Here is a 21,448-nt window from a genome sequence, read left to right as displayed (position 1 = left end):
GCTCTCTGTGACGTGCTGCACGTTCCAGCCTTATTTCTTACTCCTCAGGAGAGTTAATTTGTACCCTTACTGTTTCATGTGCCGGTGGATTTTTCTCACGTTTCTTCTTTCATTCATCTCCTCCGTCTTTGAAAAGTTTACCAAGTTTTCAAGTCTTAGGTCAAGACCCCAAACCCGGGGAGGCTCCCACGATGACATGCAGCCTTTTGTCACTTAGGACAGAGACAACCAAAGAACTGAGAGTCCGATCAGACTGATGCGAGTTAGCTTACCCTGCATCAAACCCTGTTGGTGATCCAGGACGCAAGTGATCCCGAGACTCGGTGTTTGGCTCCTAGGCCACCCAGGCACACTCTGGCACGAGGCTACCCATGGGGCCTCTAAGTGATGCGTATGGTTCATGTTGCTGACACAGAAGGAGCTCTCTGCATTATGAAACATCTCCACTTAATGCTCAGATCGTTACATCTTATGTAACAGCCCCCAGGGCAGTCAGACCCCGTAACTCCGTACAACATAGATTCATTTACCGTAAGTGACCCTAGACCAGGTACATCTGAAAAGCAGCACACGGATGAAGACTTTCCCGCTGCAAACACCATTAGCCTTCCTATTGGGACATCTGTCCTTCGGATGTTGCCCAAGAGTTAGCCTGATCACCTTTTTTTCTTGCTAAGGGTGGGAGGGGTGCCCCCAGACAGAAGACATTTGGTTGCAGATCTGCTGCCCAACCTTTTCTTTCCCAAGGACTTACGTCCTGTCTTATTTTGCTTGCCAGTGTTTCATATGTTATAATCTCATTTTTCGAAGAAACGCTAAGTTCATTGGGCTTGGCCATGTAAAATTTTAACAGCAGGAATTCTTCTGCTGTTTTTCAAAGACTCTGATGACGTGAGAGTATGGAGAGCAAAGAGCACGTTCTTCAAAGACAGAAAAATCCTAGATTCAAATCCAGGCTCTCCTGCCTCACCACTGTGAGAGGGGAGGTTATTTAATCTTTCCAAGCTTCATTTTCCTCACTTCTCTAACAGGGATAATGATCCCTATAGGCCTCACATTTCATTGTGAAGAGTCTATGAGGTTATAGGTTATGTCATCTGAACGTTTACGTACGCACACAAAGCACTTGTCCCACAGTCCCTATGCAGCAGGTGCTAAGTATAGGGTACATTCCGGATGCTACAACCTAGTCAGCACTGGAAGTGCAGCGTTTATGTTTGCTTCCTCTGCTTTGTCCCATCTTTTTCCATTCTTTAAACCATTAGAATTAGACTTCCTCTCCTGTCATTTTGCTGGAACGGTTTCGTTAGAGGTACCGTTGCCTGCCCGATGCGCAATCCAGCGACGCTGGTGCCTCTGTTTCTGTATCTCTCTGTGGCCTTGATGCTGTTGGCCACTTTCTCCTCTCCATGCCGAAACTCCCTTTGCTTTCATGACCCCGCACTCACCTGGTTCTTGTATTTCTGTGACCGTCCCCTCTCAGTCTCTCTGGAGGAGACAGTTCCTTCAACACTGGTGTCCCCAGGGCTCTCTTCCAGGCCCACCGATCTTTTCTGAGCTTCTCCCTGGGCGAGTTGGGCTTTCAAGGTTTCAGCTGTTCCCCATTTGCTCAGCGTGGTATAATGGACCATGCATGAATTTTAGCATCATAGAAACCCACATTGCAACTTAACCTTGCCACTTACCTGCCCTGACCTTGGCTGAGTTATGTAACCCTCCTGAACCACCGTGGCTTTCTCTATAAAAGGAGCATATTTAATAGTACCTCCTTCTTTGTATTACAGTCAGGTGTGTTCTCCGCCCAGGTGGCACATCAAAATCAACATGTCGAAAATAGAAGGCAACATATTTCCCTCTGAATTCGCCTCCATCCTCCGGCTCAGCATGTGGCCCAGCCATTCTCTCGGTTATTTCTGCTCAACGTGTGGGAATCATTCTTGTTTCTCCCTTGACTATATTTGGTCCATCATCAGGTCCCGCTGTATCTGTCATGAGGACATGCTTTTGAAGGGCTATTAAGGTTAAGTGCCTCATAAAAACTTGTACCTAGACTCCTTAATTTATTCATCCAGGATTAATTGAATACCTTCTCAGTACCTAAATGTCCCAGTCCCTGCCTCCGGGAGCTTTGAGTAGTCTGGTGTCATGTCTATGTTTGAGAAAAAAGGATTTAAAAACATAAAAATGTCTGGTGAAAGAAGGCCTTGTGTGGCAAAGGTCAAGAAAACAGTACTGGCATTAATGGTTTAAAACAGCCATTCTCAAACGTGTCGCTCTCATAAATTATTGGGGACCCGAATGAGCTCTTTATTTCCTATAGGCATGTATCTATTGATATTTACCAGAGTGGAAAGTAGAACTGAAACATTTAAAAATATTTATGAAGTCATTTACTGTTAACATAATACCGTAATATTTCATACTAACCTAATGTGTTTGCGTGTGTGAAAAGTAACTACCCTGCCAAAATGAAAACAAATTTTCATGGGAATAATGTCATGGTACATTTTTGCAAATCTTTTTAACATCTAGCAGACTTCAGCTGGATTCTCAAGTCTGCTGCTGTTTTTAGTCTCCTGTGAAATGTGGTTTTGAGTGAAGTGTGTCAGAAACTCCGCCTCTGAGAGGTAATAGTGTAGTGGGAAAAGCAGTATTTTAGTAGCCTTTTCAAATAGTTGTGGATGTTTTCCTTTAATACTACACCAAAATAGACCAAGTAGTTTCCTCAAGGTTAGTGAAATGTGGACTCTGAAACCGGATCAGTGGACTGTTGATGCTGTTACATTCAAACCCATCGGTCCCTGTTGTGCTTTGAATCTTTTTCCCAGGCACAACTTCCTGTGGTCATGCCTTGGGCATTTGGAAAATATTGGTTCACTGAGTTATGTAGATCTTATAATAAATGCTGATACATTCATTAGATCATATTTTTAAAACCCACTCCTGGTGTCATCAGAAAATTTTTCAAGTATTGGGAAGCCATCAAACTCACAGTGGCAGATAGATTTTCCAAAACTCTGATTGTTCATTTGAAAGTTCAAATTTTGTCCTTGACAGCAAATACGGTCAAGTTTCTTTCCTTGATGTGACAAAGCACATTTTGTTCATTTTGGAGAAAATGCCTGCCCATGCCCAAGTCTAAATAACCATCGTTTGTCGGTTATTCTTTGAAGTAAAAATGGTGTCCCATGGAAAAGCAGGTCGTTTAGCCCCCAATTCAAGTCGTCATCCAACGTTTTTTTCCCAACAACCACTGTGCTTTTTGCATCGGAAACACTTCATGGGCACTTCCCATTTTGTCACGCAGAATATTAAACAGACAAGTGCTCAAAGTTATAATTTAATGCAGTTAATCATTCTAACTGCTTCATCCAGGGCATTTGTAAGTGAAACTTCTCCACCCAACCCCCCATTTTTTTAACTGCAAATACATGACAGTAAAGATTACAATGGAAACTAGTATCATTTTGTACTCTTGCCTTGATCTGTGCTAAGATGCCATCAGTTTTGTCCATCAGGACGTTACAGCATTAGTACAGAAGTCAGCACAGTGAGCAAGGTAGGGAATTTATTTTATCATTATGAAAATAGTTTTCCCTTAAAAGTCTTAGGTGTCCACATTTTTGAGTCCTGCTATTGATAGGTATTTGTCACGCAAGGCCCCAGAGAGAAATTGGGACATTTAAATGTTGAGGATTTTTTTAGAAGTGGATGGGAAAGAGAAAAAGGAGAAAGGAATAAATATACATTTTTAAAAGTAGGATAAGTGTGCCATGTGAAGGAAGAAACTGCATCGGCTTTCTGTAGGATCAAAGAGTATGTCTTAGGAGGAAAGTGGATGGAGGGTGCTGAGTGCCAGGGAGAGTTAATGAACTTGACTGGTGGACCATGAGAATGTAGTCTCATGGAGAAAGATATTCTGAAAATAGCATTGAGTAATTCTAGTTTTTGGTACTTGGAGGATACACTATAAGTTGGGAAGCGAACGTTTAGCTTAGAAGGTTGGCTTACACTCTTAGTTGCATGAATGAATGGGGTCATTTTATCAGCCCAGGAAATAAATAGGGGTTCATATTAGGCTGTGGGGAGACAGTGGATATGACAGGATAAAGACTTTGAGGGAAGAAAGTGAACTTGGCAATGATAAGAAATTAGAGGGGGAAAGACAAGTTTAAGATACCACCTATATTGGACTTGGAGGAATGAAAAGATGAGAATTAGGAAGAGTGGAAGGGAAGGTGATGCGTTTGCTCTGGAGATGCTGGGTAAAAGGACAACAGAGCATATGAGTGGAGATTTAGTAAGAGGTAGAGACAGGAGATCTGGAATCATCAGCTAGAGGTTCCTTCAGAAACCATGAGCAAAGCTGGTGTTCAAAAGGTGAAGTTGGGATTTCCCCTTCGTGGCTCAGTGGTTAGCGAACCTGACTAGCTTCCATGAGGACATGGGTTCGATACCTGGCCTCAGTCAGTGGGTGAAGGATCCAGCGTTGCCGTGAGCTGTGATGTAGGTCACAGACGTGGCTCAGATCCTGCATTGCTGTGTCTCTGGTGTAGGCTGGCGGCTACAGCTCCAATTGGACCCCTAACCTGGGAACCTCCATGTGCCACAGATGCAGCCCTAAAAAGACAAATAAAATAAAAAAGTTGAGTTGAATGTCTGGAATTGAGGAATAAGAGAAGGAAGAGTAGATACAATGAAGGAAAAGTTTAGATGTAGAAAGAGAGCCAGAATAAAATTGGGGTGGAGGATAGTTTTGCTATCATTACGTTCCTGAACTCCTCAATTTCCAGAGTTAATATTTATTAATATAAATTTTCACATGCCTGAATAATTACATTTGCAACCAAAATAAAACCCGGAGGTCAGCTCACAGCCCAGACTCTGTGTTGCGTCCCAGAAACAGTACAGCACCTAGATCCTTACTGGAGTTTTTCCAAGGATGTCAACAAAGATCCAGTTTGTAACAGCAACACTGCTTAAAGCCTCTTCATTTCTCCTGAGCTTGCGATGGCTCCTGGAGCCTGGAGCCTTCCCAAAGCTCACACACACTTCTGACCTTCAACGCCTAAAACTCACCCAACAGTACCAGGTAGGGGAATGGATTCTTTGCTCCCATCCTCCTTTTTTCTTTCTTTCTCTGCCTGAACGTAGCCCTCTCTCCTCTTTCCAAATGGATTGACACCAGCCAATATGTCGTTTTTACGGTGTATGTGCTCAGGGCCACCCTCTGCACAGTGAAGTCCCAGGAAACTTAATGGACAGGTCCACGTCCCTTTAGAAGAGCTGGGGGTGAGGAAGTGTCAGTGACCAAAGACGGCTCTTCTGCGTGGGCTTGGGGGTGACAACAAACCCGTACATCTGCTCTCCTCTCTTCTCTGCCATCGGAGCAAGAACTGCAGGCCGTGGTGAAAGACAAGTGTCTTCCCCTCTCGTTTCTTCCCACGTGTGTGTCATCTTGCTTCCTCCTGCTCCGTTCCCTCTGAGTGTCGATACAAACGGTTAGCCTTTATGTGATGGAATGGAGGAATAGTCTAAGCAGATAAGAAGAGGTAGAGTCCGATACACTAAGTGATCCTTCTGCCATGACAGAGGAAGATAAGGACAATTTTATAAATGCTATTTCCTCTTGAGCGAATGCGGGAGTTCTTTCCTTTGAAAGAGTCTGGCTTACAGACCAGGCAGCAGCCACATGGAAGAACTGGCTGGAGATAAATGCAGTGATTGTGCCGTAAAGCCGAAGCACAAGTTCTTCAAGTCCGGATTTGTGGACAATCGCCTTGACGGACAACCAGAATACGGGAAGTGCCCAGAGTGCTGGGGAACAGGACGCCGTCTGGGCTAAATAGGATGTAGGACTTGTAGCACTGACGGGAAGAGACCAGAGACGTAGAGTTACGCGGGCCCGTTGGGTTGAGGCCCATCTCGGTCAGAGACACTGAGACCAAACCTCACAATGGCAGCCGTGGGAATGGAATGAGTCAGGAAGGACGGAGAGGAAGTGTAGGAGATACGGTGGATAAGGCTGGAGCACAGGCTGCAGGAGCAGTCTAGGGTGGCCCCAGTGTGCTGACATGGACGAGGAGGCAGTGGTGATCCCATTGTTTTCAAAGAGAAATGGGCCGTTTTCTATGGTGGTGGTAACTGGGGGCAGGGGAGGTTAGGCATGGAGGAGTGTACTGATTTTAGGCATGTTTGAGAATTTGTGGTTTGCCAGGTGGAGATGTTCAACAATAAATCAGAAGTGGGGAACTCAAGTTCCGCTGTCGAGGCTGGCCAGGTGGGTTGAAGGAATCCTCTATCCTAGGTTCAGGTGGTCTCATCATTGCCAGGAGCCAGTTGACATTAGCAGTTTTACATATGTATGGGGACCGGATGCCCAGACGGTGGCACTGAGCTTGTGTGGTCTGGCTAGGATGGTGGCTGAGGAGGATCACAGGACCGGCAGAGCGGTGTGGAGTTAGATGTGTCCTGCGTGTGGATAGGCCTCGGATAGCTATCGCTGTTAAAGCTCCTTTCGCCCAGGCCACCATCCAATATTGGCCCGGCTGGGACACGCCCAGAAATAGCAATGCAACAACAACCAACAACAAAAAAAAGACCAAAAAAAAAAAAAAAAAAAAAGAGGAAATAGCGCCTTGGAAGCCAGGAGAGGAGGGAGGAGCAGTGATGGTTGGCAGTGGCATGTGCTGTAGAAAGCTCACCTGGGCGAAGGCTAAGACAGATCGCCCCCCATAGGTGCCACTGGTGCCTGATTTCTTTCGTCAGAGAGCGTGCTCTTATTGTACTGGGTTGCGGGGTATAGTGAGAATGCCTGTGAATTCACCGATGACTTTGCTTTTGAAGTTTGGTAAGGAAGACACGCAGGGAAGAAGAGGTTTTTGGATTAGGAAGAACTGGGCATGTTGGTGAGAGAGAAGAAAGAATCGGTCTATAGATGGGGAACGAGGTGGAGCAAGGAGAAGGGGGGCTTGACCGAAAGCCCCAGAGCATGCGTGGAGAAGCAGGTGGCCTTGGCGAGGGCAAGAGAAACCCTTTCGTCTGAAGGTAGAGGCAAGGGTATCTGGAAAGAAGATTTGAGGCCTTGGGAGCAGAGTTGAGGAATCTGTGCCTGATGGACTCTAAGATGTAGTAGTAAAAGAGGCCGTTTCCTCCGACGGGACTGAGAAGTCGGACGTGCATCTGAAAGAAGTGACTTGATTGGCGAGACAGAGGTTTGGAAGCGATTCTGTGGAGACTATGGGGTTACGTAAGAGGAAGATCAAGCACATTTGACAGTTCAGTTGAAGTGTGGATATCTGCAAATTGTATTTGTGCCTTTTATCTTAATAACAATATCGGTGAGTAGTCATAGCTGCGGATGGAGCTCTTAGGACAGGGGAGTTCTTACTATGGGTGGTAACAGCTTCAGAGCATAAGGGACGTGCCCTCCATACCCCATGTGGTAGAGATAAAACTGAGGCATAAAGGCCACTAACAGGAAGTCGAGACCCCATAGCAGCTGGGTGGCAGAAGCAGGCTTAAACCCAGGCGTGCTGCCTGCAGGGTGCAGTACCCGTTTTCCTCTGTCCTCTCCTGCCTAAGGACAGCTGGCCAGATGAGAAGCTAGGGATAGGCAGGGGATCGTGCCAGATGCAGTGGTAAAAGAACTAGGGGTGCTGATGTGTGTTCTGAAGTTGCGTTCAGGCAGGTAGGAAAGGAAGTGAGTCAAGGCTGCTGGTGCGGGTTTTCAGAGTGAAGCTCAAAGAAGAGATGCCGATGGAATCGGAGGAGTTCCCAGTCAGGGCTCAGCAGGTTAAGAACCTGACATGGTGTCTGTGAGGACACAGGTTCAATCGCTGGCCTCGCTCAATAGGTTAAGGATCTGGTGTTGCCGTGGCTGTGGCAGAGGCTGGCAGCTGCAGCTCTGACTCGACCCCCAGCCCACGAACTTCCATATATGCCGCAGGTGCAACCTTAAAAAGGAAAGAAAAAAAAAGATGAAGTGGATAAAGCAAAATATGGTTGTGTTTAGAACACGATGGGTTATTTGCAGTATACATTTATGATCAAACCCACGGCCGCCCTAGAGTCGAAGAAATGGATGGCTGAAGATGAGAGGGGGAATTTTTGGAGCAGAGAAGGTTCAAGATATCAAGGTATCAAGATCTGGATAGAGCAAAAGATGACTTTGCTGCTTAAGTGACATTTTTCCTATTAGCGATACTGTTTTACTGGTTGACCATTGCTACCTAAATAGTTTCTTTTTTCACTGCCTTGAATAATCTAGCCTTTTTCTTTTCACCCTACATATTTTATAAATTGTAATATTCCTCTTATTCTACAAATTATGTCTATTCGATACTTTAATCTCTCAGTAAAATATTATAAGAGTTTTTAAATAGTTAATTTTTGGTTTCTGAGGTGGAGCAGTTTCTAATGTGGTCATGGCTAATTCAGTCACGTTGAATATTAAGATACATGGATATAGTTTACTGCATTTACAATTTGACCTCTAAAATATAATGAGGTAGAATTAGGCAAGAGCTTTTGTTTGTTTGTTGTTTTTTAAGGAGGGAAAAGTAGAATAGAGCAAATGCTCCCTGGATTTTTTTTAAAAGTAAGTTTTTTACTGGGGAATAATTTTAGACTTCTAGAAATTTTCAGGGATGCTAGCAGAGAGCTCCCACATACCCCACACTTAGATTCTCCTGTTGTTAACCTTGCCGTTAGTGTGGTAGTTTGTCATAATTAAGGATCAAATATTGACATTATTATTAACTAAAGGCTATACGGTTTTCAGGTTTCCTTAGTTTTTACCTAGTTTCCTTTTTCTGTCCCAGAATGCCATTTAGGATACTGCCTTACCTTTTTTTTTTTTTTTTTTTTTTTTGTCTTTTTTGCTATTTCTTGGGCCGCTCCCATGGCATATGGAGGTTCCCAGGCTAGGGGTCGAATCGGAGCTGTAGCCTCCGGCCTACGCCAGACCACAGCAACGAGGGATCCGAGCCGCGTCTGCAACCTACACCACAGCTCACGGCAATGCCGGATCATTAACCCACTGAGCAGGGGCAGGGACCGAACCCGCAACCTCATGGTTCCTAGTCAGATTCGTTAACCACTGCGCCACGACGGGAACTCCTGCCTTACCTTTGGTTGTCGTGGTTGTCGTCATGGTGTCTGCTTAGACTCCTCCCTTCTTTTGGTTGTGACAGCCTCTCAGACTTTCAGTATTTTGGATGACCTTGTCCGTTCTGAGGAGTACCGTCAGGAGTTTTGTAGACTGTCTCTCCGTTTGGCTTTGTCTGACGTTTTTCTCAGACAGATTCCTCTAATCTCATGATTAGACTCGTGTTACAGGGGCGTTTGGCGGAAGAGCCCAGAAGGGATGGTACATTCTCCTGACAGGGGATCAGGACTACCAGCTGCAGCTCGGCTTAGCCCTGCCGATGCTCTCACCTTGCTCGCCTGGCTGCGGGAGGGTTTGTAGATGCCTCAATTGTAAAGTTACTGTTTTCACCCCAGCTGCCTTCCGTGAAGTCCCCATGTATAATCCCCCTGGAAGAGTGGGGAGCTGCGCGTCACTGCGTTGAGGCTGCAGTATCTCCGTAAGGTGTCTTCCGTTATTCTGTCCAGGTTATAGATCTTTGCTCCCCTATTCATTCACTCCTTCCTTCATTGCTTTTTAGAGCCGCACCTGCAGCATATGGAAGGTCGCAGACTAGGGGTTGAATCGGAGCTGTCGCCACCGGCCTACACCACCACCACGGCCACACCAGATATGAGCCGCATCTGCAACCTACATCAAAGCTTGTGGCAACGGCTGATCCTTAACCCAGTGAGCAATCCCAGGGATCAAACCCGCATTCTCATGGATACCAGTTGGGTTCGTGACCCGCTGAGTCACAGCAGGAACTCCTTCATTCATTTATATTACTGCGGTTTCATGGATATTTATTTTATGCTTTGGATTTGAATCCAATGCTGCATTATTTATTTTGTTTAAATTGTTACAGCTCTTGCCATTGGGAGCTCTTTCAGTTGGCTTCTGTATCCCTTTGACATAACCTCATCATTTTGGTTTTTGAGCACTTCTTTACTTTCTGACACGAAAAAATGCTCTGGGAGTTCATGGCTCAGTGGAAACAAATCTGACTAGCATCCATGAGGATACAGGTTTGATCCCTGGCCTTGCTCAGTGGGTTAAGGATCCAGTGTGCCATGAGCTGTGGTATAGGTTGCAGATGCAGCTTGGATCTGGCGTTGCTGTGGTGTAGGCTGGAGGCTACAACTCCAATTTGACCCCTAGCCTGGGAACGTCCATATGCCACAAGTGCAGCCGTAAAAAGACCAAAAAAAAAAAAATGCTCTAGATTTATATTGTATATTCTCTGTCTCAGCCCTAGAAATTAGCCATTTCTCAAGGAACCCTGTTCCTTTTATTGGAGAATGGTATTAAAAGCCAAACTATGGGCCTTGAATGTGCTCATTGCTACTGGGCGTCATTGTTTCAATGCCTGCCCCGTTGACAACTTGAGAAATATACTAACCTGTAATATATACGCACCCGTTGACAACTTGAGGAATATACTAACCTGTAATATATACGCACGTCTATAATTATTTCTATGTATGTCCATCTATATATATTAAACTGAGCATTAGTTTATACTGAAGTTTGTAACTCTAATCTCAGCAGTCTAGCCTTTTGCATTCAATTATCTATAACTTTCTCCTCCAGCAATGAGAAGCCTGGTTCCCACTTGACCATCAGATAAATTTACTTATTGGTTAAATCCCAGTATATATGTGTAATGATTTCAGAATTGTTAACCTGTTCCCCCATGAGATAGGATTCTGTCAGCTAGAACACAGCGCCTATATGCAGTTTCTTTTTTCTTTAGTCTTAATTCATCTTCAAAGTTACTTAGGTCACCTGTTTTTACCCCACTCCCTGCAGTGAGGTTATGTCATGTATTTGGAATGCAGTTCTGCCTGGCATTCCCCAACCTCCTAAATGATTTTTTTTTTTTAATTTGCATGTGCTTTTTGTGCGGCTCTGAGGGTTTTGACAGTTGCATTATGTCATATCATATCACTACTACAGTATCATACAGAGTTGTCTCATCACCCTAAAATATTGCCTGCAGAGTTCCCATCATGGCTCAGTGACTAATGAACCCGACTAGTATCCATGAGGACTTGGGTTTCATCTCTGGCCTCACTCAGTGGGTTAAGGATCTGGCATTGCTGTGAGCTGTGGTGTAGGTCACAGATGTGGCTCAGATGCCACGTTGCTGTGGCTGTGGTGTAGGCCAGTGGCTACAGCTCCTATTTGACCCCTAGCCTGGAACCTCCATATGCCGTGGTGCAACCCTAAAAAAAGACTAAAAATAAACATAAAAATAAAATATTGCCTGTGCTTCACCAGTTCTACCCTCTCTCTCTCCTCTCCCAGAACCTTTGGCACCCACTGATCTGTTTTCTGTCTTGATGGTTTTGCCTTTTCCAGAATATCTTATAAATGGAATCATATAGTGGGTAGCATTTTCAGACTGATGTCTTTGATTTATCCGTGTGCATTTAAGATTCACGCAGGATGTTGTGTGAATTGATAGGTTGCTTCCTTTCTTTTGCTGAATAGTATTTTATCGTATGTAGGTTCCACAATTTGCTTATCCATTCACCTCTCGAGTAGCATTTTGATTGCCTCTGGTGTGGGGCAGTTGTGATTATAGCTGGTGTAAAACACTTGCGTGCAGGTTCTTGCATGGACGTATATTTTGGAATCAATTGGAAAAATACATAGAAGTGTGATTGCTAGAGTGTGTGCTGTGACTATGGTTAGCATGGTAACTGGAACGGCGTCCTCCAAAGTGGCTTTACCGTTTTGCATTCCCACCAAAAATGAATTAGTGATCCTAGTGTTGCACATCCTTGCCAGCAATTGGTATTGTCAGATTTTTGGATTTTAGTTATTCTCGTAGATCTTTAGTAGTAGTAGGTCATTGCTTTAGTTTACATTTTTCTAGTGCCAAATGCTGTTGAACATCTTTCTATCTTTCTTATTTTCCTTGTATATGTCTTCTCTGATGAGATGTTTTAATTGGGTTGTTTCCTTACCGTTGAGCTTTTCGAGGTACTTTATCGTATATAATTTGTAACTGTTCTCTCCCCGTGTTTGGATAGCTTTTCATTTTCTTGTTACAGTGCCTTTCCCAGAGCACGTTTTTAATTTTAGTGACGTCCAGCTTATCAATATTTTCTTCTGTGGATTGTGCTTTTGAAATTATATCGAAAATGCTATCGTCAAACCCACGATTACGTCCATCTTGCCTACGTTTTCTTGTAGAAGTTTTATAGTTTTGCATTTTACTTTTAGTCTGTGGTCCATTTCAGGTTAATTTTTGTGTAAGATGTGAGGTCTCTGTCCGCGTTAATTGTTCTGCATATGGATATCCTGTTGTTCCAACACCGTTTGTTAAAGAGTTTTTCCTCCGCTGACTTAGCTTTACACCGTTGTCAAAAGTCAGTTGAGGGAGTTCCCGTTGTGGCTCAGTGGTTAACAATCCGACTAGGAACCATGAGGTTGCGGGTTCAATCCCTGGCCTCGCTCAGTGGGTTGAGGATCTGGCATTGCCATGAGCTGTGGTATAGGTCGCAGATGAAGTTTGGATCCTGCATGGCTGTGGCTGTGGTGTAGGCTGGTGGCCACAGCTCCGATTCGACCCCTAGCCAGGGAATCTCCATATGCCGATGAGGTGCAGCCCTAGAAAAGGCAAAAAGATGAAGAAGAAAAGAAAAAGTCCATTGAGAATGTGTGCAGGGGTCTCTCTTCTGTTTCATTGGTCTGTTGGCCCGTTCTTTTGTCCACATCATGTTGTCCTGATGATTGATTTACGGTACGTCTCGAAAGGGAACGTGTCATCTTTGCTCTCTTCTCGGTATTCTGTTGGCTGTTGTAGGCCCTTTGCCTTGCGGGTAGATGTTGGGCAGGCCTCCCGAATTTTATTTTATTATTTTTTTTTTCCGAATTTTAAAGACTAAAATGAGAATAATGCATCCGCAGAGAGGCAGCACCATGTGATGTCTCTCTGATGTTTCTCCCCCAGGTGGTTCTTCGAAGCTCTGAGCTACCCCAGGGTTTCCAAGGCCTACGTCATCAACGGGGTCCTCATGACCGCCGTGTTCTTTGTCATGCGGATCGCCTCCATCCCGCCCCTGTACGCCTACATCTACTCCGTGCTGGGGACGGAAGCCTACAGGAGGCTTGGGGCTTTAATCCAGTGCTCCTGGATCTCGTCCTGTGTCGTTCTGGATGTGATGAATGTCATGTGGATGGTCAAGATTTCAAAGGGGTGCATCAAAGTCATCTCCCTCTTCAGACAAGAGAAAGCCAGAAGGAGTCTGCAGAACGGAAAGCTTGACTGAAAGGGGCTGCGAAACCCACCTTCGCTCCTGCCCACGTCGTTTCTATCGATAGGATGAATTCTTGGCGTGTTCTTGTGCTTCTGTATGAATTATACCTGTTATCCATGTGTGTCAGTGTCTTTTTTGGTTTTTAATCTTTAGAAAAGAGAAACTAAAGTTTAATTTTTATCCCGAGATTGACTTCCGCATTTTCTTCTGCATTAGAAGCATGGATAACAATCTTAAAAGTTTAAATAAAAATTTACGAATACGGTGGGGAATCTTTTTCAGAAATCTGTTCGCCTGCCTCGGTGTGTTCCTCTGTGAAATGATGACTGTGCTAATTTGGTGCACTTGGGTTTGTGTCACCAATTTTGCTGAAAGAATGGGAACTGCTTTTAAATCTGTAAATAGCTCACCAATCTCTAAATGGCTGTCAGTACCTGCATTCATCTCTTATTGTGTCTGTCAGTACCTGTGTAGGGTTTCATTTACAAATTGTTGAAATGTTCTTTTTCTTAGGCTATTAGGAGTGATGTCTTTTTCATTTGGATATGATGTCATCTACTAATAATGAAGTATTTTGCTTATTTGGGGAATTTTTAATTGGTTCAGTCATGGAAAATATTTCCTACATTTTTAGATTTTTCCGACGCTATTATTTCTATTTTTAACATTTTATCAAATTATTCCTTTTTTCTTTTGTAGTAAAGCTTAGGACTGATCTAATAGAGCGCCTTAAGAGATGAATTCTTCCTTCTAAACATGTATGTTGTAGATGACTCTAGGTTATAGGAGGAATCGTTAAGAAAAAAAGCTTTAATACTGCTGTCTCTCTCTGCTTCCCTTACCCTTTTTCTATGAAAAATATATTATTCCTATTTGCAAAAGCTCTCGAGCTCAAAACCCAACTCATTAGCACCAAAGTCTTATTCAGTATGTATTTATCATGCTCCTACAGTAGGCCTCTTCCTGAGGAGACCAAACCAGGAAAAAAACAAAAATCAGTATTCATAGCTCACTAGCAACTTACACTCAGGCTTGCGTCCTCAGCATTTTGAGCGCTTTGAATTTCTTATCTTTCCTAAAGGACAGGAAAAAAGTAATTTGATCTAAGTATTGTGATGGTTAATATCACTGTTCTCTGTGAAGATAAATGGCTGGGAGTGTTTTTGGGTTTTTTTGGGTTTTGTTTTTCTGTTGGTGGGTGTGAGTATATGTTTGCTTTTGCTTTGGTTCTTAAAACCTACACAGAGAATTCTATAGTTATCTATTATTGCTTTTATTTATTTTTCTCAAGGACTTGATTTTAATGATGGGTCTTACCTGAGGAAAAGAATTTAATCAGTGGTGAATGTTTTAACTGAACCCAAACCAAAAGATCTAATCGATCCGTTTCTCAGTTTGAAGGAGAACTTTTGACTCTCATTGATCATGTTGTGATGATGAAGCTAGGCTAGCTGGATGTTTCAAGACCTCTGATTTGATTTGATTGATTTGATTTGGCGTCCAGTGCAGATAGAGCCTGATAAGTTGCAGAACATTTAAAGAAGGTGATTGAGATCTCAGTAACTAAATGATAAAATGAAATTGATTGGCTTATACCAGGTATACTTATTTTTGAAATTAAGTGGATTTCTGGATCCTGAAAGACTTGGTTAAAGTAATGTAAAATATAGCTATTTGTTTTTAAATCTCCCAATAGTACAATGATAATTTGTTGCTAAATTTAGTGCCTTTTTTTACCCATAGGCACTTAAACATGTATTGGTTGTTTAGAGAAGGTAGGAAAGCTCGTGGTTTTTGTTTGTTTGTTTTTTTCCTTGTTCTTGCTCTTTTGCAAGGAAAATGGCTTTTTAAAAGGAAAACATTTATATTAGAAAACTATTTTGGAAATTTCATTCCTTTAGGAAGAAACGAAACATGAAATAGATATTTTTGACTCTTTGGATATTTCTATAGTTTCTGAACACAGATTTTAAACTCATCATCAAAAAGAAGATAATATAAAGCTATATAAGGTTAGTGCATTTCCATATAGTGGTTTGTTTTTACAGTTGCTATTTCATGTGTAAAACTTCATCAATAGCAGCTTTCAGTAGTAGAGCCCCTCAGTAAGTAAGTGTATTTAAAATATCAGTGTGGCAAACCAAAGTTTGTTATTCCTTTAGTCATTCAAAACTGATTTTATGCTGGCTGTGCGACAGCTAATTTAACATCCAGACTCAATATCCAAAAGTAGATTCTGCGTACCTGAAACGGAAAGGACACTACAAGCTGCCTTGCTACTTTACGTGATGTCTTTACAGGAGCTCTACTTTTGCTGCCCTGTGATTGGATCCACCTACCTGAGATACAAGTAGTTAAAGACAGAACATTTCATTTATTAAATGAAGAACTTTTGCTAGACATTTTACATATTAAATATTTTGACTATACAGATTAAATGATTCTATCAGGCATTCTGGTATTTAACAGCTGTTAAAATATTTATAGAAAATGAAAGCAAATTGGTATAAATTTTTAAACAACTATTTTTGTAGAAAAAGATTAGTGACAACGCATAAAGATGTTCTCTGAACGTGTCGGCTTCTAGAAATAAAAATTCTTACAAAATTTTGAACATGAAAATCGACTAAATAGCATGCAAGATCATGGACTCTGCCTTAGATATTTTATTTGGGAGAATTCAAAAATTAGGAGCTTGAGTTTATAGAGCTTGCATTGTGTCTAAAATCTTTTTAATGAATACTATTTGCATTTATTGAAAACTCATAATGGAGTTATGTATGAATGCAAAGAAATGAACTCCTTAAATTGTGTGATATGGTAAGTCGAAGTGCAGTGTTTGTTCCACCTGTGCCATGTTGTTATTTCATGGACTGGCCCTACGTTAAGAGAAATAACAGTGTCTTCACCATTCCGAAGGGTGACAGAATGTGGATGACCCAAGTGCTGTTGGGAAGGTCTAGTTTTAGAAACTGCCTAATTTACGGGGGTTGGAATCAAACTCTTTTCTAAACATTAATAACCTATCTGATTCAAGTTAAATTTTTGCTGAAAGTCACAGTTTTAAAATGGGACACTTTCTCTGAGGTGCACTGGGCATTTGGAGAATGGTTCTTGCCTTGACTCTTGGTTATGCCATCTGTTATCACGTGTTTAGAAGGATTCTTCTCACGGAGATGCATGGGGAGAGTGATATGATATTCATGTTTATTCTGCTTCATTTTTAAGGAAAATAAACATGTTCCAAAAGACACCACTAAAATAAGCGTTTGAACAAATTTCAGTTTCTAGGTTGTTCTTAATGCCACCTAAGTAAACATATACATTTGAATTGACTTTAAGTGGTTTCGTCTGTTGGATGAACTTGACACGTCCGTGTCACTGTTGACATCAACCGTTATACTTCACAGAAGACCATGTATTTGTGTGTTTTGGATTCCTTAAGAAGTAAACTCAAAGAAAAAAGGAAAAAGCAAATGCATATAATTGTATCAGAAGGTGCACAGTGTGTCTCAACAGGTACCACCAGGCAGCGAGACCCTCCCGCGCCGAGACCCCGGGGTGCACACACCTGCCCAGCCTTGACCGCACCTGGTTGATGACACACGAAAGCTCCCAAAAGTGAATTGTGGCGCAGTGACTCTGATAAGTGTGAGAACAAGGAAAACTCAGCCGGACCTGGGGTTGGAGCAAATACCACCACGATGCTCCTGCTTCAATCTGGAAGTTTCCTCTCTCAATCCTTTGAGCCCGTCCATGTCTTCACACCCTAAAGACTGCATCAGCACTTCCCTCCTTTATGCCAACACCTTTCTGTGTCAACTTTTGAGGCTCCCCCAACCCATAAGCTTTCTGGTCTATTGGGGCAAATTTAAAAGTTTACAAGTACGTTCTTTCATTGAAAAGAAAAGCATTGCAAGACGTTTAAGTAGCGAACAGACAGACCATAATTTATTGAGGCTTTAGGAAGCCATTTAGCATGTAGTCATACTTATTTATAACACCAAGCAAAGCTAATAATGTTACAGTTTTATTGAGAAACAGCTGTGGTCTCTTTTTCTTAAACTGGTTTAGCAACAAGAGCTTTATAACATGTTTCAGCTGGGGATTCATTGTCGGCCTGCAAATTATCCAAATGTTTTTCCTTGGGCCCTGTGACAGGTGGAAGAGGCGGCTCTGTGTTATGAAGATGTTACCAGGAGGGTGTGCCGGCCTGTGGCAGGGTTACTGAGTCTTGCTCTTTAATCCAGCAAACTTAGTTCTGGTCCTGTTTCTTCTCAAAACAAAAGCTTCCCAGCAAACGGATTGCGTGGGGTGTTTTCCAAAGTACAACCCGAGGACTTGAGCCCTCTCCCTCGTTAGCCCAGACCTCAGACTGTCTCCATTAGCTTTGATAAGGTTATACTTTTCTCGGAAGGGGTTTTGGATGGCAATGAAGCTAAAGATTGCTTTATTCGCATTGAAAATGTTTACACTGATTCCCTCTGGGTAGTAGACTGTTTTGAAATCAGCTCCTAGATTTAAGACCAAAAAAATGAAAAAATAAATATTTCTAAATCTCAAAGATATAATACCTCTGGCTGAAAACTTGTTAATCATCATCTGTATGTGTTTTTTCATGTGCTTCTGTGTAATTCTTTCTGTACTGAAGTGTGCATTAAGGTGTGTCCTACTTCTTGGCTAATGAAGCCTAAAAATATACCTGTAAATAAAATACGCCATATATTTTTGTTTCTTGCTTGTTTTGCTTGTGTAGTATTATGACTACTTTTTACTCAAGGAATTTTTGCATAGATCATATGCTCTTACTAACTTGTAATGGGGATGAGTCGTGAGATTGATAGTTATTTGATTTTGTAATAACTTTTAGGCCTAGATTTAATTAGAAAAAGTTACTTGAAAACTGCAGTAAATGTGATTGCTCTAGTGATACAGGATTTTTTTTTTTTTCTGAGAATGTATCACATTAATGTTTAATTGTCAGACATTTTGGAAGTCTTTCAAAATGTATGTATTAACATTTTGAGAACACATCTTCAAATGTATTTCCGTAAGGCTGAAAAGCTTTTGTTTGATTTACAAAATGCAAGACTCGATAATTTACAAATCATCGTCATCCAGATTTATCAGCAATTAAAGTAGCGATTTAGGATTCTTTTTGGTTTCTGGTTGTGCTTTGTTTGGAAGGATTCATAGGCATCTTTAGGTATTCCCTTAAAATTTTGAAAAGTTTGTATTCTTTGTATGTGTGCCATGTTAAAGTATATGCAAGTTCTAAGCAATAATTGCATGTTATACAAGGTTGGCATTACTTTGTCATGATAGTTTTGTTATTTGAAGAATGTATAAAATCAATATCCTACATATAAATCACTCCTCCCCCCACCCGCGGGCCCACAAGGAGAATGTTGGGGTTTTCTTGTGTTAGAACACTACTATAATGTGGCGCCAAGCTTTGTATTTTGTGAAGAAAATAAAATCGCAATTCTTTAGTGCAAAAATTTGAGTCTGCAAGGTGTACGCTTTGAACAGCAATTAATGGGTGGTACAAATGTCCTTCCTCCCATCCAGTCCTCTCTCCGGGCATCTGAGTGAGTTAATATTTACTCTTCGAAATGCTTTTGTTTACCCCCTTCCCCGCCAGAGCTCCCAGCCTTGAAGCAAATCTGAAGGCTGGAGGTGCAGCAAACATTTCCATCCTGCTTGTTCGTGGAAGGAACGCCGTTACCTAATCAATAGGCTCTTTTAGATTAAGTAAAACCTTGGCAGTTACGTTCTTAATCTCCTTCCCTTTGCCCTTTAGGCCTCTCATGTGGTCTCTAGTGTGGGTTGGTTTTTTTCTGTTTGTTTGTTTGTTTGCCAAAGGTCATGGCTGGAATTCCTAGCTTCTCAAATTGCCTGTAGTCTTAATCTGGCATCTTGGTCCAAGAATACCCAGTAGATCAGGAAGCAGAGTGCTAATTGAACAGAATACTGAAGCCGTTGGCCTTTGGAGAGTAGCGTGACTCATGCTTCAGAACATGCCTGAAGTGTTGTGTCAAGACTGGCAAAGGAACAGCTGACTTTCAGACTTAAAATAGCAGCCCCAGCTGACAGCGGAGGCAGGCCACAGGTAGACTTCCAAGGACTCAGAAGCCCTCCAAGCCAGTGTGAATGGGTGCTCTCGAGCAGACCTCAGACTGTCTCAGAGATGAGTCACCCCTATTTTCCCATTTTCTAGTCCTCATCAAAGCTTGCTTGCTGCTCTCCCTTTTTTCTCTTTTCAGGGCTGCACCTGCAGCATAGGGAGGTTCTCAGGCTAAGGGTTGAATCAGAGCTGCATCTGCTGGCCTAAGTCACAGCCACAGCAATGGGGGCTCCAAGCCAAGTCTGCAACCTTAACCCACTGAGCGAGGCCAGGGATCGAACCCGCATCCTCATGGATAGTAATCGCTTACATTACAGTTGAGCCACAACAGGAACTCCTTTCCCTCCCTTCTGATGGTCCTTAAACATGCACAAAATAATTGATAAAGGCAGATTTTCAACTTTTGTCCATGTGACCATCTGAGAAATGTTCCTGGATGTTCCCCCAAATTGGACTCCACCTACGGCCTGTGCACCCCCTTTTCCCTGGGTGCCCGTTGCTGCTTATGGCGCAGTGCTCCTAGGTCCTCCCCACCCTGGCCAAACTGCCCCTTCCTCTTTTCATCTATATCTCCAGCTAAATTTTTTTTTTTTTGTCTTTTTTGTTGTTGTTGCTATTTCTTGGGCCGCTCCCACAGCATATGCAGGTTCCCAGGCTAGGGGTTGAATTGGAGCTGTAGCCACTGGCCTACGCCAGAGCCACAGCAACGCGGATCCGAGCCGCGTCTGCAACCTACACCACAGCTCACGGCAACGCCGGATCCTTAACCCACTGAGCAAGGGCAGGGACCGAACCCGCAACCTCATGGTTCCTAGTCGGATTCGTTAACCACTGCGCCACGACGGGAACTCCTCCAGCTAAATTTTATTGCCACATCCAGTGTTAGCATCTCAGTAAACAATTGGTTATACCAGCTCAGAAAGTACCCGAGCAAAACCTACAAAGAAGGGAACCTGTAGAGAGAAAGGAAAAGTCAGATGATGGGCTGCATTTCTATTGAGGATGACGGCCAAGGATAGATGAGAATTTGGAAAGAGTGGCACCAAAAATGAAGGAGAAAGGACTTCTAAGTATAGGAGACATAAAGTTAGGAAGTGCCAGCTATGTTCATGGCATTTGGGGTGACATGAACTTATCAAGAAAAGTGAACATAGTGAAATTCCTATACATGGTGTAAGACCATCTTTTCTGTATTAAGATGCAGTATATACATTATTCATTTTAGGTGCCTCTATACGCAAGGTGAACGTGATGACCACTGCACTACAGAAATGCCTGTTTTGGTGCCTTTATGGCTATGTGTGTACATGTAGGGATGTTGTTGTGTGTATGTGTGTCCATGCAAGAGAGCATGTCTCAGCAGTGTTTCACTCACTGCCAACCATCAACACCTCGCTGTAGAGGCAGGAATGAGGTGGCTTTAGTGGAACAGTGGTCCTTGCGGCTGCCCAAGCCAGCAGGAGACCCTAAGTCCTGAGCCACCACCGTTACCAAAGCCAAGCTATGCCCAACGATTCAGCTTTCTGGAATGATTTGTGTTGGCAGGTACCTCGTCATGAGAGGTTTTCGAAGATGACGAGCAGTTTCTAAAGTCTGCTGCGGACAGAAGGGAGGTAAGAATGGATGCAGCACAAGAGGGTAGGATTTTGTTTGCATTGTAAATTGGAAAAGAACAACTCGGAAAGAGTGGGGCGCCTGAGAGCCTAAGGTAACTGCGAAGACCTATCTTTTTTTTTTTTTTAATATTTTTTTTTTCCCACTGTACAGCAAGGGGGTCAGGTTATCCTTACATGTATACATTACAATTAGATTTTTCCCCCACCCTTTCTTCTGTTGCAACATGAGTATCTAGACATAGTTCTCAATGCTATCTTATTGTCTCTGAATCTTCACTTTAGCTGTAAAATAATGTTTGAAGTATCT

General features: G+C 42.7%; 1 protein-coding gene across 21 annotated transcripts in view; it reads left to right on the top strand.

Moving 5' to 3' along the window:
• TMEM56 (transmembrane protein 56) overlaps positions 1–18,899 on the top strand; it is a 108,601-nt gene extending 89,702 nt beyond the window's left edge. For 11 of the 21 annotated variants that reach the window (XM_021090165.1, XM_021090159.1, XM_021090166.1 and 8 more), the window contains one exon: positions 13,049–18,899. In XM_021090165.1, the coding sequence (XP_020945824.1) occupies positions 13,049–13,406 (358 nt within the window). In that variant the 3' untranslated portion in view covers positions 13,407–18,899. The remainder of the gene's footprint in view (positions 1–13,048) is intronic. The other 10 variants (XM_021090174.1, XM_021090168.1, XM_021090176.1 and 7 more) reach the window with 1 other exon arrangement.

The sequence above is a fragment of the Sus scrofa genome, chromosome 4 (assembly GCF_000003025.6).
Source record: "Sus scrofa isolate TJ Tabasco breed Duroc chromosome 4, Sscrofa11.1, whole genome shotgun sequence".
Lineage (NCBI taxonomy): Eukaryota > Metazoa > Chordata > Mammalia > Artiodactyla > Suidae > Sus > Sus scrofa.
The sequence above is the reverse complement of the archived record's forward strand: the minus strand, read 5'-3'. Positions and strand labels throughout refer to the sequence as shown.